Source organism: Dendropsophus ebraccatus, chromosome 11 (assembly GCF_027789765.1).
Source record: "Dendropsophus ebraccatus isolate aDenEbr1 chromosome 11, aDenEbr1.pat, whole genome shotgun sequence".
NCBI lineage: Eukaryota > Metazoa > Chordata > Amphibia > Anura > Hylidae > Dendropsophus > Dendropsophus ebraccatus.
In genome coordinates this window covers 101,450,248-101,472,193 of record NC_091464.1, presented here as the reverse complement: position 1 = coordinate 101,472,193, position 21,946 = coordinate 101,450,248, and the positions used below count along the sequence as shown (strand labels likewise).

The window sequence follows — 21,946 nt, the reverse complement described above, 5'->3', positions numbered from 1 at the left end:
TTTTTCACAAATAAAACCAAAAAAATTATTTTTTTCCAAATTTCTCACAAACATATGAAAAAACGCATAGAATTCTATAGCAAACTAGCTGCAGCTACATTTCTATTATGTTTCTTTTCTATTCTATTAGTCTTCCAAACAATTTTGACAAGTTATTTTTTCGGAAGAATGTTCTTTGCAGACATTTTCCTTACAAATTGAACAAAATCTCTCAGTTTTCCTTTCTACGTTTCTTGGACACATGAAACAGCGCTTTCTTTTTCTTTCTCCTGGCCCTGGAATCATCTGAAACTGTACGCCACACCGTTTCATTGCTTCTTTAGTTTGCTTTATCAAGCCTTTCACGTCACTTCGCTGTATCATGTGAGGCATTACAAGCTCATGACAAAGGTCCTTCAAAAATAGGCGTCTCCTGTCCTTCCTCCGTGCATGGAATTCTGGATGATTTTCTGTATAAATGATGAATGAATTCAGGGCTGCTACATCAAGCATATTTGAAAAAAGTACTACAGGCCATCGTTTTGTTTGCCTCTTGCATGAATATTCTCCCACCATCTCATCCATTTTGTCTACACCACTGACATTGTCGCCTTATAGTGTGGATCAGAAAGTGGGTCCAGAAATAATTCTCGTATAGGAACATCATACGATTTTTGACTTCCTGCCAGCAGTAAAAGTCCAATGTATGCATAAAGTTCCTCTTTTGAGATATTTTTCCAGGACTTATTTTTTGCAGAAGCAATACGTCTTCCTTCTAGGTTTGAACATAAAAGGACCTCTTCTGCCATATTGTCAGAAAAAAAAGTACAGAATACGTCTTTAGGGGAAAAGTACCTGGGACTTCCCACGGCTCCTTGAGCCTGTCTCACAATATTATGGATTGCAGTACGTCCGACTAATGTAGGTTTACTGTTCCAAAAAATATTCGTTTTGGATGTTCTACTTATCACTTCTTGAGGATCCACTGTATTCACTTCTTCATCATCAGAAGAAGAAGAATCACTTGAGGATGTTTGATTCTCTGGTGGCAGGTACTCGTCATCGGACAAAGATAGTTCACTTTCATCATCACTTTGAAACATAATTGCTTCAATCTCTTGGTCAGTCAGATGCTTGGTGGAAGACTGCGCCATTGCTGACTAGATGTTAGCAAACTATGAAAAAAACAATGAACACAATCAAGATTGTCCACTCTTTGCTTGTGTGTGACACACTGTAAGGGTAATGTGCCCCCTCCCTCCTCTCACCCTCAGCAGCTCTTACCTTTTATACTTTATTTTAGGTGGTGTACAATTCTCTGGATGTCTTTAGCTCAATAGCTTTACCATTTGCAGGCTTCTTAGAATCAGAGAAACTGAAACTGAATCAGTCTTCCTCTCAACATCTTATCTTATCTCAGGTCCTTCACAATTAGCTCACAGTGTATACTGTCGTCATTACTCTATACACAGCTCATTACTGTATTCCGAAGGACCTGAGATGATGTCATGGCCTTACCACTCCCTCACAAAATCACATGACATCCTCATATGGCATTATCCACACCCTGGCCCCCCCACCAGCATTACTGAGTACAAATAAAGTAACTTGAGACACAAACACTACTGAGAAAATGATAAAATATACATGGGGGCCTAAAAGGCCCCCAACACGTACAGATGTGGTTTTCACAAAAAAAGCATTGTTACACCGAAATGCCTATGAAAAAAATTATATGAACAACTGGATATTACCAAAAACGACATACTTGAGGATTACCTGGAGTTTCAAAATTCTAACTTAAGTAATTTTGCAGATAATAGCAAAAAAGTAAGCATGGGGGCCTAAAAGGCCCCCAATACGCATTCTAGGGTTAAAAATGTAATGTAAAACATATATAGAATAGTTCTTGTATAAGTGTCAGCAGCTTCAGCTTCTCTGTGTAGTTTGTAATATTGTAGTAAAATCTGTGGCCGCTGTATCCTTGAAGTCACGGAAGCGACCAGTGCTGCTCTTATCACACACCAGACTGTAAACCGGGCAGCATGGATGTCCCTGCTCTCTCCCTCACTAGGATAAGAGTGAAAGCTTCATAGAAGACATTGTGTAATTAAAATACCAGACACTGGGACACATACTCATAACTCGGTAGAAAAACAATTTGCTTAGAACTTAGGATAGATATCTCTTTATAAAAAACAACAACTTTACACAGAAGTGTGTAAGTTACAGTAACAATAAGCTGTTCAGGGCTCTAATACCCTAAGGTTCTTAATAAGTGCACAAAATTCTGCGTTTTGACCTTTTACCAATTATCACTTTTCTCTTGACATTCATAGTAAAACAGCTAAAATGGCCACCGGACTAGGAGTAATAACCGTATATTGAGGGCGTTGGCTTAGGGCGTGGTGATAGGTGGTGTCATCTTAGGGGCTGTTTCTGACACCTGGGGGCTGGGTTCACACTATGTATATTTGAGGCTGTATTTGGTCCTCATGTCAGGTCCTCATAGCAACCAAAACCAGGAGTGGATTGAAAACACAGAAAGGATCTGTTCACACAATGTTGAAATTGAGTGGATGGCCGCCATATAACAGTAAATAACGGCCATTATTTCAATACCACAGCCGTTGTTTTAAAATAACAGCAAATATTTGCCATTAAATGATGGCCATCCACTCAATTACAACATTATGTGAACAGAGCCTTTCTGTGTTTTCAATCCACTCCTGGTTTTGGTTGCTATACAGCCTCACAAATACAGCCTCAAATATACATAGTGTGAACCCAGCCTTTTTCTGTAGGGGAGGGGGATAGGCGTGTTAGAACATGATCCAAAATTGCAACAAACATGATGAGAGTCAGGATTTTTTCACACCATAACTCCAGTAGTCACCTGCTTCCATCTGATACACATATATTATACTTATAATGAACACTTTCTGTCGTTCCCCATCCCCCCCCCCCCCCCCCCCCCCTCTGTTGCAAGTTCCTTGCTAATTCTTCATCAGTTTGCTTTTCTTATCTTTTGAAAGCTTCCACCTGCATGGAGACACTTTACTTTCACAGTCCCTTCTAACTCGCAACATGTTTTTCCCCACTTTCCGGGCTACCAGCTCGACTGGGCTTTCATGCCCTTTCAGGCAAACTTTTGGCTTGAACAAGGACCGTAGGCTTTCCATCACACTACGGGTTTCCACTTCTCCGGGGCGAATGTGAGCGGTTTCCCTATCTGCTTTCCTGAAATCAGGACACTGCGCTGTTTCAGGTGTCAGACCTCCTACGTGATTCAACCAGAGCTATTCCCGAATTGTCTCACGAGGCGTATACCGGCTTATCATATGCGTCCGACACCTAGAAAAAAAATACAGCAAAAAAAAAATCACAACCTTATTATCAATGTTCACAATCCGGTCACAATCGTCCCTTCAGAGTTTGGAGTACAGTAAACTCCCCCCAAAAGCTGAGCGACTATTCAGAAAAAAAACCTACCTCCGGTTGTCCCTGTATCAGTCTTTTCCTCGGGATGTGACCGTAGCTAATCTAGCAATCTCACCCAAGAGGCGTCTACCTGTGGTGTCCGGTCAGCGAACTCTCCACAGTGCCAAGCACATAAAGTGGCACCGAACACAGTGAAAAAACTATGACAATATGTGGAATATCAACCCAACACACAAAAACAAAAAAGAAAGTGATGAGAACTCCAGAGGGAGAAAACAGCCAGCAGCTCAGGAGATAGTCAGTTGGTTACAGCTATATACATATATACTTAAGGTTCTTGAGACCGTACAGCGGAGACATCTACTGGCCATTCAGTGACACCATAGGTCAACACATGCACCCCCAGCTTTATTCTGAACAGTCTGACACACAAATCACAGATTCACAGAATCAGTAGACTTATTGTGTTTCAGTGGAGGCGATCAGTCTCCTATGTCAGACTGTCCTGTTTCCTCTGGTAAGTGGCAGGCTTTCAGTCCCCAGAGTTGTGTCCCTTCGAGTACTGTCCCTGTACAGGCCACCAACTGTGAAGTACGGATTTGCTTTTTATCTGCCTTGTTCCCCAAGTGACTATCCCTGTCCAAATTAAGTAAGCTGAGCGCTAGCGACGAGGACATGACACCAGGCAAAAAGACTGTATAACCTCCTCACTCAGCTGAGTTAGGAGTGCGCACTCTCACTTTATTTGGTTTCACATGAAATATATAAACTTTCAATACAGGCGAGGTTTCAAGACACATACATATCACACTGATAGGTCAATCCATAGATGGTCAGCAGTTTCCTGTCCTGCGCAGTCAAGCTGGTACAACGTGTTGCTTACCATATATTGCTTATATAAAAGTGTCTCTTGTGTCTGTATTGTGGCTGCGATGTAAGTTCAAGGTGCTGCGCTTATCGGCGTGCTGCCAGCACTCCTCTCCTTCTTCCAGAAGCCGTTACAAGACTCAAGCCATTTTAAGGATTACAATGTTTTTATCTAAAGTAACATCATCTTTATGGCCACCTTCACACCCACACATGGATGCCCGCCACTCCCATCCATATCCAGTGCCCACACAGCTGCTGCCTGATCTTGTCTGTATACTCTGCTTGATCACTACTGCGGCCAATGACTGGTTACATGGCAGTTCTTGTGTGCCGTCACCAGAGGCTGCTGACCAGCATGGATTGGGCGGGGGTCTGGGGGGCACTGGTAGTGCACTTTTATTTATTTATTTTTGTCCAAACTTGGACTGAAAAAACTGTGGCACCTGACACTCCCGATACCAATCCAGAAGAACTGGGTAAAAAAATAAAAAGACAGTTTTGCATTTTGAGAAATCGAGAGCCCACGAAAAGTGATCTCAGGAGAGAAGGATTTACAGATCTAAAACTGATAGCTGTATACCAATGTGTATACATGTCCTGGAGTACATGGCTGTATACCTGTGTATATACACATCCTGGAGTACATGGCTGTATATGTGTGTGTGTATGCACATCCTGGAGTACATGGCTGTATATGTGTGTGTGTATGCACATCCTGGAGTACATGGCTGTATACCTGTTTGTATACACGTCCTGGAGTACATGTGTGTGCGTATACACGTCCTGGAGTACATGGCTGTACATGTGTGTGCGTATACATGTCCTGGAGTACATGGCTGTATGTGTGTGTGCGTGTATACACGTCCTGTAGTGGCGGGGGGCGGGGGGCGATGTCCCACATTATTAATCGTCACTTTTCTTTTTTTCCCTTTCAGCACCTGGAAATAAACCAGAATTATATGAGGTGAGCTGCCCCTGTATGTCTGTGTATTAGGGTCCTGTATCTGCCCCAGGGATGGTATCTGTCTTGGGATGGGTTATCTGCCCCTGTATGCCATGGTGGTGGTGGGGGTCCTGTATCTGCCCCAGGGATGGTACCTGTCTTGGGATGGGTTATCTGCCCCTGTATGCCATGGTGGTGGTGGGGGTCCTGTATCTGCCCCAGGGATGGTATCTGTCTTGGGATGGGTTATCTGCCCCTGTATGTCTGTGGATTAGGGTCCTGTATCTGCCCCAGGGATGGTATCTGTCTTGGGATGGGTTATCTGCCCCTGTATGTCTGTGGATTAGGGTCCTGTATCTGCCCCAGGGATGGTATCTGTCTTGGGATGGGTTATCTGCCCCTGTATGCCATGGTGGTGGTGGGGGTACAGTATCTGCCCCAGGGATGGTATCTGTCTTGGGATGGGTTATCTGCCCCTGTATGCCATGGTGGTGGTGGGGGTCCTGTATCTGCCCCAGGGATGGTATCTGTCTTGGGATGGGTTATCTGCGCCTGTATGCCATGGTGGTGGTGGGGGTCCTGTATCTGCCCCAGGGATGGTATCTGTCTTGGGATGGGTTATCTGCCCCTGTATGCCATGGTGGTGGTGGGGGTCCTGTATCTGCCCCAGGGATGGTATCTGTCTTGGGATGGGTTATCTGCGCCTGTATGCCATGGTGGTGGTGGGGGTCCTGTATCTGCCCCAGGGATGGTATCTGTCTTGGGATGGGTTATCTGCGCCTGTATGCCATGGTGGTGGTGGGGGTCCTGTATCTGCCCCAGGGATGGTATCTGTCTTGGGATGGGTTATCTGCCCCTGTATGCCATGGTGGTGGTGGGGGTCCTGTATCTGCCCCAGGGATGGTATCTGTCTTGGGATGGGTTATCTGCCCCTGTATGCCATGGTGGTGGTGGGGGTACAGTATCTGCCCCAGGGATGGTATCTGTCTTGGGATGGGTTATCTGCCCCTGTATGCCATGGTGGTGGTGGGGGTCCTGTATCTGCCCCAGGGATGGTATCTGTCTTGGGATGGGTTATCTGCGCCTGTATGCCATGGTGGTGGTGGGGGTCCTGTATCTGCCCCAGGGATGGTATCTGTCTTGGGATGGGTTATCTGCCCCTGTATGCCATGGTGGTGGTGGGGGTCCTGTATCTGCCCCAGGGATGGTATCTGTCTTGGGATGGGTTATCTGCCCCTGTATGCCATGGTGGTGGTGGGGGTACAGTATCTGCCCCAGGGATGGTATCTGTCTTGGGATGGGTTATCTGCCCCTGTATGTCTGTGGATTAGGGTCCTGTATCTGCCCCAGGGATGGTATCTGTCTTGGGATGGGTTATCTTCCCCTGTATGTCTGTGTATTAGGGTCCTGTATCTGCCCCAGGGATGGTATCTGTCTTGGGATGGGTTATCTGCCCCTGTATGCCATGGTGGTGGTGGGGGTCCTGTATCTGCCCCAGGGATGGTATCTGTCTTGGGATGGGTTATCTGCGCCTGTATGCCATGGTGGTGGTGGGGGTCCTGTATCTGCCCCAGGGATGGTATCTGTCTTGGGATGGGTTATCTGCGCCTGTATGCCATGGTGGTGGTGGGGGTCCTGTATCTGCCCCAGGGATGGTATCTGTCTTGGGATGGGTTATCTGCGCCTGTATGCCATGGTGGTGGTGGGGGTACAGTATCTGCCCCAGGGATGGTATCTGTCTTGGGATGGGTTATCTGCCCCTGTATGCCATGGTGGTGGTGGGGGTCCTGTATCTGCCCCAGGGAGGGTATCTGTCTTGGCCACGGTGTGGTTTCTCCTGGGCCGTGTGCCTAATAATGTTGTATCTGCATCTTTTTCAGGAGGTGAAGCTCTACAAGAACGCTCGGGAGAGAGAGAAGTACGATGCTGTGATGTGTCTGTCATCCCATGAGTAATGTTACCGATAATCCACCGATAACTTGTATCTGTAACCGTTCAGTAGTTCACACTGGATATACAGATTCTCCTCACCCACAATTCACCAAGTTTCATCCTTGTTTCTCCTCTTCAGCCGACGTCCCACAGTGATCAGTGATGGTTCTGCCAACAGCGGCATCTGGCACGCTTCGAGGGGCTCCCCTGACCACAGAGACGTAGTACCCTCCGGTCTGTGGGCTTTGTCACATAGTGTTTACGATTAAGTGATAATCTTTCCAACAGCAACCAAACGACTAACCATAATTTGTGTCGTTGACCACAAAATCCTCGTTCACAAATTGTTCAGTGTTGGTTATTAGTCAGTGTACTAGAGTGTATGAAGAGCCGTAATTCCATCTATTCCCTGTATTATGGTGGTTCAGGAGATCATCAGTCTGATGGAAGGTTTGCGCTGCCTCCTTAGTGTGTGTAACGCTTGTGGGATAGTCATCTCCTGCTGGACAATAAGGGTCCGCCCCATGAAACGTTCACATGCCAGAGTTCTTTCTACCAACACTCATCACTTTGCTCACAATGTTGAGCAAAAAAGAACTTTTCCAACCACAGGTATGCATCAAAGCTGATGAACTGTGCACTTGTGGCGGAGGAGGATAGCCCAGGGTGGACTGTGCACTTGTGGCGGAGGAGGATAGCCCAGGGTGGACTGTGCACTTGTGGCGGAGGAGGATAGCCCAGGGTGGACTGTGCACTGGTGGAGGAGGAGGATAGCCCAGGGTGGACTGTGCACTTGTGGCGGAGGAGGATAGCCCAGGGTGGACTGTGTACTTGTGGCGGAGGAGGATAGCCCAGGGTGGACTGTGGAATACAACTGGAGCAGGATAGTCCCATGATGAAGAGAATGGTCGGGCGCTGGGTTTTTGCAGGCTGACCCTTTTGTTCTCGGAGGGATAAGCTGATGCTAGAGGTTGTGTATTACTCTTCCCCATAGAGAACACATGAAAGTTTTTTGGTTTTTTTTGTATGGGAAAGTCAGGAGAAAGAACTGTAAGGGTACAAACCCACACACCGTATATGCCGCGTATTTACTACTGCGATACGCAGCAAATACGCAACAGATACGCAGCAGATTAGATCTAAATAACTGAACACAGCATCAAATCTTCACCATCACATTTGCTGCGTATACGGTGTGTGGGTTTATACCCTAAGTCACCCAGATAACTCACTGAATCCTACTAAGGTGGCGGATAGTCAACAAGGAGCCTAAAGTCACTAGAACTACTGGGGTGGAGGGTCTTTATTTCCTGCAGGTAAGTCTTGTGCTACTAGGGGGCTGCTTCTGCATGAACAATATGGCAGTCATATTACTGTGGGGGTCTGCACCCTTGTGGGTGGGCTGTGGGGGTCTGCACCCGTGGGTGGGCTGTGGGGGTCTGCACCCGTGGGTGGGCTGTGGGGGTCTGCACCCTTGTGGGTGGGCTGTGGGGGTCTGCACCCGTGGGTGGGCTGTGGGGGTCTGCACCCGTGGGTGGGCTGTGGGGGTCTGCACCCTTGTGGGTGGGCTGCTTAATCTATGCTCTTCACGCCTTCACAGATATGACAACATGGCTGAGCTGTTTGCTGTAGTGAAGACCCTTCAGGCACTGGAGAAGGCTTATATCAAAGACTGTGTGTCACCCAGCGAGTAAGTCACCATGTTATCCATCTTACATGACCCTACCCTACAGGTCTGTCCTCCACCTATAGCACTCCCCATAGTACTGTGCTCCACCTATAGCACTCCCCATAGTACTGTGCTCCACCTATAGCACTCCCCATAGTACTGTCCTCCACCTATAGCACTCCCCATATTACTGTGCTCCACCTATAGCACTCCCCATAGTACTGTGCTCCACCTATAGCACTCCCCATAGTGCTTTGCTCCACCTATAGCACTCCTCATAGTACTGTGCTCCACCTATAGCACTCCCCGTAGTACTGTCCTCCCTCACTACACACTGTGTATATCCTCCTCTGTAGTAGCCTCCTCCTCCTCCCTCACTACACACTGTGTATATCCTCCTCTGTAGTAGCCTCCTCCTCCTCCCTCACTACACACTGTGTATATCCTCCTCTGTAGTAGCCTCCTCCTCCTCCTCCCTCACTACACACTGTGTATATCCTCCTCTGTAGTAGCCTCCTCCTCCTCCTCCCTCACTACACACTGTGTATATCCTCCTCTGTAGTAGCCTCCTCCTCCTCCTCCCTCACTACACACTGTGTATATCCTCCTCTGTAGTAGCCTCCTCCTCCTCCTCCCTCACTACACACTGTGTATATCCTCCTCCTCCTCCTCCACCACACACTGTGTATATCCTCCTCTGTAGTAGCCTCCTCCTCCCTCACTACACACTGTGTATATCCTCCTCTGTAGTAGCCGCCTCCTCCTCCTCGTCCCTCACTACACACTGTGTATATCCTCCTCTGTAGTAGCTTCCTCCTCCCCCCTCACTACACACTGTGTATATCCTCCTCTGTAGTAGCCTCCTCCTCCTCCTCCTCCCTCACTACACACTGTGTATATCCTCCTCTGTAGTAGCCTCCTCCTCCTCCCTCACCACACACTGTGTATATCCTCCTCTGTAGTAGCCTCCTCCTCCTCCCTCACTACACACTGTGTATATCCTCCTCTGTAGTAGCCTCCTCCTCCTCCCTCACTACACACTGTGTATATCCTCCTCTGTAGTAGCCTCCTCCTCCTCCTCCTCCCTCACTACACACTGTGTATATCCTCCTCTGTAGTAGCCTCCTCCTCCTCCTCCCTCACTACACACTGTGTATATCCTCCTCTGTAGTAGCCTCCTCCTCCTCCCTCACTACACACTGTGCATATCCTCCTCTGTAGTAGCCTCCTCCTCCTCCCTCACTACACACTGTGTATATCCTCCTCTGTAGTAGCCTCCTCCTCCTCCCTCACTACACACTGTGTATATCCTCCTCTGTAGTAGCCTCCTCCTCCTACCTCACTACACACAGTGTATATCCTCCTCTGTAGTAGCCTCCTCCTCCTCCTCCCTCACTACACACTGTGTATATCCTCCTCTGTAGTAGCCTCCTCCTCCTCCCTCACTACACACTGTGCATATCCTCCTCTGTAGTAGCCTCCTCCTCCTCCCTCACTACACACTGTGCATATCCTCCTCTGTAGTAGCCTCCTCCTCCTCCCCCCTCACTACACACTGTGCATATCCTCCTCTGTAGTAGTCTCCTCCTCCTCCTCCTCCCTCACTACACACTGTGTATATCCTCCTTTGTAGTAGCCTCCTCCTCCTCCCTCACTACACATTGTGTATATCCTCCTCTGTAGTAGCCTCCTCCTCCCCCCTCACTACACACTGTGTATATCCTCCTCTGTAGTAGCCTCGTCCTCCTCCCTCACTACACACTGTGTATATCCTCCTCCTCCTCCTCCTCCTCCTCCTCCTTCCTCATTACACACTGTGTATATCCTCCTCTGTAGTAGCCTCCTCCTCCCTCACTACACACTGTGTATATCCTCCTCCTCCTCCTCCTCCTCCTCCTTCCTCATTACACACTGTGTATATCCTCCTCTGTAGTAGCAGCCTCCTCCTCCTCCCTCACTACACATTGTGTATATCCTCCTCTGTAGTAGCCTCCTCCTCCCTCAGTACACACTGTGTATATCCTCCTCTGTAATAGCCTCCTCCTCCTCCTCCCCCCTCACTACACACTGTGTATATCCTCCTCTGTAGTAGCCTCCTCCTCCTCCTCCCTCACTACACACTGTGTATATCCTCCTCTGTAATAGCCTCCTCCTCCTCCTCCCCCCTCACTACACACTGTGTATATCCTCCTCTGTAGTAGCCTCCTCCTCCTCCTCCCTCACTACACACTGTGTATATCCTCCTCTGTAGTAGCCTCCTCCTCCTCCTTCCTCACTACACACTGTGTATATCCTCCTCTGTAGTAGCCTCCTCCTGCTCCTCCCTCACTACACACTGTGTATATCCTCCTCTGTAGTAGCCTCCTCCTCCCTCACTACACACTGTGTATATCCTCCTCTGTAGTAGCCTCCTCCTCCTCCCTCACTACACACTGTGTATATCCTCCTCTGTAGTAGCCTCCTCCTCCTCCCTCACTACACACTGTGTATATCCTCCTCTGTAGTAGCCTCGTCCCTCCTCCCTCACTACACACTGTGTATATCCTCCTCTGTAGTAGCCTCCTCCTCCTCCCTCACTACACACTGTGTATATCCTCCTCTGTAGTAGCCTCCTCCTCCTCCCTCACTACACACTGTGTATATCCTCCTCTGTAGTAGCCTCCTCCTCCTCCCTCACCACACACTGTGTATATCCTCCTCTGTAGTAGCCTCCTCCTCCTCCTCCTCCCTCACTACACACTGTGTATATCCTCCTCTGTAGTAGCCTCCTCCTCCTCCCTCACTACACACTGTGTATATCCTCCTCTGTAGTAGCCTCCTCCTCCTCCCTCACTACACACTGTGTATATCCTCCTCTGTAGTAGCCTCCTCCTCCTCCTCCCTCACTACACACTGTGTATATCCTCCTCTGTAGTAGCCTCCTCCTCCTCCTCCCTCACTACACACTGTGTATATCCTCCTCTGTAGTAGCCTCCTCCTCCTCCCTCACTACACACTGTGTATATCCTCCTCTGTAGTAGCCTCCTCCTCCCTCACTACACACTGTGTATATCCTCCTCTGTAGTAGTCTCCTCCTCCTCCTCCCTCACTACACACTGTGTATATCCTCCTCTGTAGTAGCCTCCTCCTCCTCCTCCTTCCTCACTACACACTGTGTATATCCTCCTCTGTAGTAGCCTCCTCCTCCTCCTCCCTCACTTCACACTGTGTATATCCTCCTCTGTAGTAGCCTCCTTCTCCTCCTCCTCCCTCACTACACACTGTGTATATACTCCTCTGTAGTAGCCTCCTCCTCCCCCCTCACTACACACTGTGTATATCCTCCTCTGCAGTAGCCTCCTCCTCGTCCCTCACTACACACTGTGTATATCCTCCTCTGTAGTAGCCTCCTCCTCCTCCTTCCTCACTACACACTGTGTATATCCTCCTCTGTAGTAGCCTCCTCCTGCTCCTCCCTCACTACACACTGTGTATATCCTCCTCTGTAGTAGCCTCCTCCTCCCTCACTACACACTGTGTATATCCTCCTCTGTAGTAGCCTCCTCCTCCTCCCTCACTACACACTGTGTATATCCTCCTCTGTAGTAGCCTCCTCCTCCTCCCTCACTACACACTGTGTATATCCTCCTCTGTAGTAGCCTCGTCCTCCTCCCTCACTACACACTGTGTATATCCTCCTCTGTAGTAGCCTCCTCCTCCTCCCTCACTACACACTGTGTATATCCTCCTCTGTAGTAGCCTCCTCCTCCTCCCTCACTACACACTGTGTATATCCTCCTCTGTAGTAGCCTCCTCCTCCTCCCTCACCACACACTGTGTATATCCTCCTCTGTAGTAGCCTCCTCCTCCTCCTCCTCCTCCCTCACTACACACTGTGTATATCCTCCTCTGTAGTAGCCTCCTCCTCCTCCCTCACTACACACTGTGTATATCCTCCTCTGTAGTAGCCTCCTCCTCCTCCCTCACTACACACTGTGTATATCCTCCTCTGTAGTAGCCTCCTCCTCCTCCTCCCTCACTACACACTGTGTATATCCTCCTCTGTAGTAGTCTCCTCCTCCCTCACTACAAACTGTGTATATCCTCCTCTGTAGTAGTCTCCTCCTCCCTCACTACACACTGTGTATATCCTCCTCTGTAGTAGCCTCCTCCTCCTCCTCCCTCACTACACACTGTGTATATCCTCCTCTGTAGTAGCCTCCTCCTCCTCCCTCACTACACACTGTGTATATCCTCCTCTGTAGTAGCCTCCTCCTCCTCCCTCACTACACACTGTGTATATCCTCCTCTGTAGTAGTCTCCTCCTCCTCCTCCCTCACTACACACTGTGTATATCCTCCTCTGTAGTAGCCTCCTCCTCCTCCTCCTTCCTCACTACACACTGTGTATATCCTCCTCTGTAGTAGCCTCCTCCTCCTCCTCCCTCACTTCACACTGTGTATATCCTCCTCTGTAGTAGCCTCCTTCTCCTCCTCCTCCCTCACTACACACTGTGTATATCCTCCTCTGTAGTAGCCTCCTCCTCCCCCCTCACTACACACTGTGTATATCCTCCTCTGCAGTAGCCTCCTCCTCGTCCCTCACTACACACTGTGTATATCCTCCTCTGTAGTAGCCTCCTCCTCCTCCCTCACTACACACTGTGTATATCCTCCTCTGTAGTAGCCTCCTCCTCCTCCCTCACTACACACTGTGTATATCCTCCTCTGTAGTAGCCTCCTCCTCCTCCTCCTCCCTCACTACACACTGTGTATATCCTCCTCTGTAGTAGCCTCCTCCTCCTCCCTCACTACACACTTTGTATATCCTCCTCTGTAGTAGCCTCCTCCTCCTCCTCCCTCACTACACACTGTGTATATCCTCCTCTGTAGTAGCCGCCTCCTCCTCCTCCCTCACTACACACTGTGTATATCCTCCTCTGTAGTAGCCTTCTCCTCCTCCCTCACTACACACTGTGTATATCCTCCTCTGTAGTAGCCTTCTCCTCCTCCCTCACTACACACTGTGTATATCCTCCTCCTCCTTCCTCACTACACACTGTGTATATCCTCCTCTGTAGTAGCCTCCTCCTCCCTCACCACACACTGTGTATATCCTCCTCTGTAGTAGCCTCCTCCTCCTCCCTCACTACACACTGTGTATATCCTCCTCTGTAGTAGCCTCCTCCCCCTTCACTACACACTGTGTATATCCTCCTCTGTAGTAGCCTCCTCCTCCTCCTCCCTCACCACACACTGTGTATATCCTCCTCTGTAGTAGCCTCCTCCTCCTCCTCCTCCCTCACCACACACTGTGTATATCCTCCTCTGTAGTAGCCTCCTCCTCCTCCTCCCTCACTACACACTGTGTATATCCTCCTCTGTAGTAGCCTCCTCCTCCTCCCTCACCACACACTGTGTATATCCTCCTCTGTAGTAGCCTCCTCCTCCTCCTCCTCCCTCACTACACACTGTGTATATCCTCCTCTGTAGTAGCCTCCTCCTCCTACCTCACTACACACAGTGTATATCCTCCTCTGTAGTAGCCTCCTCCTCCTCCTCCCTCACTACACACTGTGTATATCCTCCTCTGTAGTAGCCTCCTCCTCCTCCTCCTCCCTCACTACACACTGTGTATATCCTCCTCTGTAGTAGCCTCCTCCCCCCTCACTACACACTGTGTATATCCTCCTCTGTAGTAGCCTCCTCCTCCTCCTCCCTCACTACACACTGTGTATATCCTCCTCTGTAGTAGCCTCGTCCTCCTCCCTCACTACACACTGTGTATATCCTCCTCTGTAGTAGCCTCCTCCTCCCTCACCACACACTGTGTATATCCTCCTCTGTAGTAGCCTCCTCCTCCTCCTCCTCCCTCACTACACACTGTGTATATCCTCCTCTGTAGTAGCCTCCTCCTCCTCCTCCTCCTCCTCCTCCTCCCTCACTACACACTGTGTATATCCTCCTCTGTAGTAGCCTCCTCCTCCTCCCTCACCACACACTGTGTATATCCTCCTCTGTAGTAGCCTCCTCCTGCTCCTCCCTCACTACACACTGTGTATATCCTCCTCTGTAGTAGCCTCCTCCTCCTCCTCCCTCACTACACACTGTGTATATCCTCCTCTGTAGTAGTCTCCTCCTCCTCCTCCCTCACTACACACTGTGTATATCCTCCTCTGTAGTAGCCTCCTCCTCCTCCTCCCTCACTACACACTGTGTATATCCTCCTCTGTAGTAGCCTCCTCCTCCTCCTCCCTCACTACACACTGTGTATATCCTCCTCTGTAGTAGCCTCCTCCTCCTCCTCCCTCACTACACATTGTGTATATCCTCCTCTGTAGTAGCCTCCTCCTCCTCCCTCACCACACACTGTGTATATCCTCCTCTGTAGTAGCCTCCTCCTCCTCCCTCACTACACACTGTGTATATCCTCCTCTGTAGTAGCCTCCTCCTCCTCCTTCACTACACACTGTGTATATCCTCCTCTGTAGTAGCCTCTTCCTCCTCCTCCCTCACTACACACAGTGTATATCCTCCTCTGTAGTAGCCTCCTCCTCCTCCCTCACTACACACTGTGTATATCCTCCTCTGTAGTAGCCTCCTCCTCCTCCTTCTCCCTCACTACACACTGTGTATATCCTCCTCTGTAGTAGCCTCCTCCTCCTCCCTCACTACACACTGTGTATATCCTCCTCTGTAGTAGCTTCCTCCTCCTCCGTCACTACACACTGTGTATATCCTCCTCTGTAGTAGCCTCCTCCTCCTCCCTCACTACACACTGTGTATATCCTCCTCTGTAGTAGCCTCCTCCTCCTCCCTCACTACACACTGTGTATATCCTCCTCTGTAGTAGCCTCCTCCTCCTCCCTCACTACACACTGTGTATATCCTCCTCTGTAGTAGCCTCCTCCTCCTCCTCCCTCACTACACACTGTGTATATCCTCCTCTGTAGTAGCCTCCTCCTCCTCCCTCACTACACACTGTGCATATCCTCCTCTGTAGTAGCCTCCTCCTCCCTCACTACACACTGTGTATATCCTCCTCTGTAGTAGCCTCGTCCTCCTCCCTCACCACACACTGTGTATATCCTTCTCTGTAGTAGCCTCCTCCTCCTCCCTCACTACACACTGTGTATATCCTCCTCTGTAGTAGCCTCGTCCTCCTCCCTCACTACACACTGTGTATATCCTCCTCTGTAGTAGCCTCCTCCTCCCTCACCACACACTGTGTATATCCTCCTCTGTAGTAGCCTCCTCCTCCTCCTCCTCCTCCCTCACTACACACTGTGTATATCCTCCTCTGTAGTAGCCTCTTCCTCCTCCCTCACTACACACTGTGTATATCCTCCCCTGTAGTAGCCGCCTCCTCCTCCTCCTCCTCCCTCACTACACACTGTGTATATCCTCCTCTGTAGTAGCCTCCTCCTCCTCCCTCACCACACACTGTGTATATCCTCCTCTGTAGTAGCCTCCTCCTCCTCTTCCTCCCTCACTACACACTGTGTATATCCTCCTCTGTAGTAGCCTCCTCCTCCTCCTCCCTCACTACACACTGTGTATATCCTCCTCTGTAGTAGCCTCCTCCTCCTCCCTCACTACACACTGTGTATATCCTCCTCTGTAGTAGCCTCTTCCTCCTCCCTCACTACACACTGTGTATATCCTCCCCTGTAGTAGCCGCCTCCTCCTCCTCCTCCTCCCTCACTACACACTGTGTATATCCTCCTCTGTAGTAGCCTCGTCCTCCTCCCTCACTACACACTGTGTATATCCTCCTCTGTAGTAGCCTCCTCCTCCCTCACCACACACTGTGTATATCCTCCTCTGTAGTAGCCTCCTCCTCCTCCTCCTCCCTCACTACACACTGTGTATATCCTCCTCTGTAGTAGCCTCTTCCTCCTCCCTCACTACACACTGTGTATATCCTCCCCTGTAGTAGCCGCCTCCTCCTCCTCCTCCTCCCTCACTACACACTGTGTATATCCTCCTCTGTAGTAGCCTCCTCCTCCTCCCTCACCACACACTGTGTATATCCTCCTCTGTAGTAGCTTCCTCCTCCCCCCTCACTACACACTGTGTATATCCTCCTCTGTAGTAGCCTCCTCCTCCTCCCTCACCACACACTGTGTATATCCTCCTCTGTAGTAGCTTCCTCCTCCCCCCTCACTACACACTGTGTATATCCTCCTCTGTAGTAGCCTCCTCCTCCTCTTCCTCCCTCACTACACACTGTGTATATCCTCCTCTGTAGTAGCCTCCTCCTCCTCCTCCCTCACTACACACTGTGTATATCCTCCTCTGTAGTAGCCTCCTCCTCCTCCTCCCTCACTACACACTGTGTATATCCTCCTCTGTAGTAGCCTCCTCCTCCTCCTCCCTCACTACACACTGTGTATATCCTCCTCTGTAGTAGCCTCCTCCTGCTCCTCCCTCACTACACACTGTGTATATCCTCCTCTGTAGTAGCCTCCTCCTCCTCCTTCCTCACTACACACTGTGTATATCCTCCTCTGTAGTAGCCTCCTCCTGCTCCTCCCTCACTACACACTGTGTATATCCTCCTCTGTAGTAGCCTCCTCCTCCTCCTTCCTCACTACACACTGTGTATATCCTCCTCTGTAGTATTGGCTCACTTGGATGGTGGCTTTGGCCGTCATAGGAGGATTTGCTGATCCTGCGTTTTAAAGTTAAGGGATAGGAGACTAACTCCTGTTCTGTTCCTAACGTGCTGACATACACACACAAACACACACACACACATATACACACACACACGCACACACACATGCATACACACACACACACACACACACACACACGCATACACACACACATGCATACACACACACAAACACACACATACACACACACATATACATATATACACACACACATACACACACACATATACATATATACACACACACACACACATATACATACTTGTGAATGATGCCCGCTTTGAGTGCACTACTATCTCAGCGCCCAAGGACAACAAGAAAATGTAGAGGTAAGTAGGCTCTGAAGAAGTAAGCTTTTGTGCAAAATAGTGTTGCTAATATATATCAGATAGAGGAGATAACTCCAATTTGTTGTGGAAGCAGCGGAATCCCTTTGTGAAGGCACAGTCCTCAGCTGGGTTGGCTTACTCCTGGCACATCATCCAGAAAAAGTTGGGAAGACAGCGTCCTTTGTACTTGAGAAAGGCTCAGGATGTGTTAGAGGAGCCGAAACGTTGTGATTTTTTTCTGTGGATGCATGTGGCGAAATAAAGAAACTTTTTTAACTCACAAAGGACGCTGTCTTCCCAACTGCTTTTTTCTAGATAGAGGAGGTAGATAGATACTAAAACATTAATTGTCATATATTTCATCAAAAAGAAGTCCTCCTATTTGTCTAAGGGCTCGTTCACACTGAGCAAAAGCAGCTGAATTTCTGCGCTTAATCAGCACTGAAATTTTAGCCGTTAAAATAGGTGCAGAGCTAATTTCCATTGTGTTGAATGGAAATTCTGCTCTGCAGTGGAATTTCCGCGCTAAACGTTCCGCGGCTAATCCGCTTTCCGCCAGAAGAATGAACATGTTCATCCACTAGCGGAAGCCTGTCCAAATCAATGGGGCTCTGATTTTCTGTTTTATCGTGGAATACGCGCATATTCAGTGCGTAATACAAGCGGAAATTATGCGGTGAATCAGCGCAGAAATGGGGTGAAAAAGGGTGGGGAAATCCCAAGACAACCCAAAGGAGGTGATACCAGGGGCCCACAAGAAAGAAATGACAATGTCCGCATGCACACAGCATATGACCACAGCAAAAGTTTCCCAAAAAAAAACACACACATACATGGATCCATCCATCCATACATGCATCCATACATACATACATACATACATACATCCATCCATGCATACATACATACATACATACATACATGCTAGAGATGAGTGAACCTGGAGCATGCTGGAGTCCATCCAAACCTGAACGTTCGGCATGTGATTAGCGGCGGCTGCTGAACTTGGATAAAGCCCTAAGGCTATGTGGGAATCATGGACATAGTCATTGGCTGTATCCATGTTTTCAAAATAATCTTAGGGCTTTATCCGAGTTCAGCAGCCCCAACTAATCAAATGCCGAACGTTCAGGTTTGGATGGACTCCAGCATGCTCCAGGGTCGCTCATCTCTAATAAATACCTCTGAAATTAGTGCATCTCCAGCAATTACAAAGTGTTGCTGTTTTGCCATTTCTGCTCAGCTTCTCTCTGCTCGGCTCCTTCTCCTCTGCCAGCTGTGAGGTGATTTGTTCTAGAAAATTCAGGTACCATATAGTCTAGTCTCCAAAGTCTGCAAAATTGTTGTTGGCCCCTCCCTCTATTACTCACCGAATACTCGCTGAATTTCAGCGCTGATTTCTCGAGTATTCCGTGCTGAATTTAAGAGCTGAACACTTTCCAACGGAATAAGCAGGGATTCCGCTAAGGCCCCGTTCCCACTGAGAATTCCGTTAGCCTCCCGCTCATAATGGGAGTCTATGGGAGGTGCGTGCTCCTACACTGTCCGCGCTGGAGAATGAACCTGTTGATTCTTCAGGGCGGACAGGGCAGGAGCGCGCGCCCCCCATTGACTCCCATTATGAGCGGGAGGCTAACGGCATTCCACGGTGGACAATTCAGCCGCGGAATTCCGCTAGTTTTGCTCAGTGGGAACGGGGCCTTACATTCCGCTTACATTCTGCTCGGAATGCAGTGTCAGTTGATTTCAGGCGGTAATATTTCCTCACGTAATCCGCCCCTTTTGCTCTGTGTGAACGTAGCCTTTAAGGGTATGTGCACACTGAGCAAAAGCAACTGAATTTCTGCGCTGAATCAGTGCTGAAATTTCAACTATTAAAATAGGTGCAGAGCTAAAATGGAAATTCTGTTCTGCAGTTCACACGGTGGAATTTCCGCGCTAAACGTTCTGCGGCTAATCCGCTTTCCGCCAGAAGAATGAACATGTTCATCCGCTAGCGGAAGCCTATCCAAATTAATGGGGCTCTGATTTTCTGTTTTAGCGTGGAATACACGCACATTCAGCACCTAATACAAGTGGAAATTACGCTCTGAATCAGCGCAGAAATGGGGGAAAAAAAGGGTGGGGAAATCCCAAGACAACCCAAAGGAGGTGATATTAGGGGCCCACAAGAAAGAAATGACAATGTCCGCATGCACACAGCATATGACCACAGCAAAAGTTTCCCAAAAACAACATACATACATACGTGCATACATACATATATACATACATGCATACATATATACATGCATGCATACATACATACACATACATACCTACATACACACATACTTACATGCATCCATACATGCATGCAGGCATCCATACATGCATGCATACACACACATATATATGCAGGCATACATACATACCTACATACACACATGCATACATACATACCTACATACATGCATGCATACATACATCCATCCATACATACATACATACATACATACCTACATACACACATGCATACATACATACACACATGCATGCATACATACATACATACCTACATACACACATGCATACACACATGCATACCTACATACACGCATGCATGCATACATACATACATACATACCTACATACACACATGCATACACACATGCATACACACATGCATACATGCATACACACATGCATACATACATACATACCTACATACACACATACATACATACCTACATACATTCATACATGCATACATACCTCTGAAATTAGTGCATCTCCAGCAATTACAAAGTGGTGCTGTTTTGCCATTTCTGCTCAGCTTCTCTCTGCTCGGCTCCTTCTCCTCTGCCAGCTGTGAGGTGATTTGTTCTAGAAAATTCAGGTACCATATAGTCTAGTCTCCAAAGTCTGCAAAATTGTTGTTGGCCCCTCCCTCTATTACTCACCGAATACTCGCTGAATTTCAGCGCTGATTAAGCGCTGAATGCATGCGGAATCAGTGCGGATTCCTCGAGTATTTAGCACTGAATTTGTCAAGAACTGATTACGAGCTGAACACTTTCCTAATGGAATACGCAGGGATTCCGCTTACTGAATTCCGAGCAGAATGTTCAGGCAGAAATATTTCCTTTATTTAGTAATCCGCCCCTTTTGCTCTGTGTGAACGTAGCCTTTAACCCCTTCCCCCAATATGACGTCCAGGGACGTCATGAAAAGCAGTGCCAGAACGCATCATGACGTCCCTGTGTCCCACAGCCTCCTCCTGCTGCCACTGCCCAGAGAGGAGCCGCGCTCCCCCCAAGCAGTTAACCCAATAGACGCCGCCTGTGCGACCGCAGCGTCTATGGGGAGATATGCTCCCCCTGCCGATCGGGTGCCTGGGAGGAGGCTGCGGCACATGCTGCTTCGCTCCCCTTCTCTGCTGTCGAGCCCCCCCGTGTGGCCACCCCCTCCCCGTGTGGCCACCCCCTCCCCGCGTGGCCACCCCCTCCCCATGTTTCCCCATCCTCAGCCGGCCCCTCCTGCCGATTGGGGTGCCTGGGGGGAGGCTGCGGCACATGCTGCTGTGCTCCCCCAGGCTCCCCTTCCCTGCTGTAGTGCCCCCCCGTGTGGCCGCCCCCCAACCCAGACGCGTCATGCTTTCCCTGCCTCCCCCCTCTGTCCCTAGGTGAGATCTGGCAGCGGCAGGAGGCTGTCTCACACAGCCTCCTCCTGTTGCCACTGCCCAGAGAGGAGCCGTGCTCCCCCCCGGCAGTTAACCCCATAGACGCCGCGGTCGGTGCAACCGCAGCGTCTATGGGAAGATATGCTCCTGCCTGACGATCGGGTGCCTGGGAGGAGGCTGCGGCACATGCTGCTGCGCTCCCCCAGGCTCCCCTTCTCTGCTGCTGAGCCCCCCATGCAGCCGCGACCTCCCCGTGCTCCCCCGCCCCCTCCCGGTGCTCCCCTACGTGGCCGCCCCCTCCCTGTGCTCCCCCATCCTGAGCCCCCCCCCCCCCCGCCGATCGGGTGCCTGGGAGGAAGCTGCGCTCCCCCCAGGCTGCCCTTCCTCTTCCGAGCCCCCCCCCCCGTTCTTCCCCCCCTTTCCCCCTGCTCCCCCGGCACTCACTCCCCCCGGAGCCGCGCGA

General features: G+C 49.5%; 1 protein-coding gene across 4 annotated transcripts in view; it reads left to right on the top strand.

The window, feature by feature from the left end:
• The window catches only part of VPS28 (VPS28 subunit of ESCRT-I), an 83,623-nt gene that overhangs the window by 44,694 nt on the left and 16,983 nt on the right, over positions 1 to 21,946 (top strand). For 2 of the 4 annotated variants that reach the window (XM_069946245.1, XM_069946246.1), the window contains exons 3-5: positions 5,226 to 5,254; positions 7,114 to 7,151; positions 8,766 to 8,855. In XM_069946245.1, the coding sequence (XP_069802346.1) occupies positions 5,226 to 5,254; positions 7,114 to 7,151; positions 8,766 to 8,855 (157 nt within the window). Of the gene's footprint in view, positions 1 to 5,225; positions 5,255 to 7,113; positions 7,185 to 8,765; positions 8,856 to 21,946 lie in introns of all 4 variants that reach the window. The other 2 variants (XM_069946243.1, XM_069946244.1) reach the window with 1 other exon arrangement.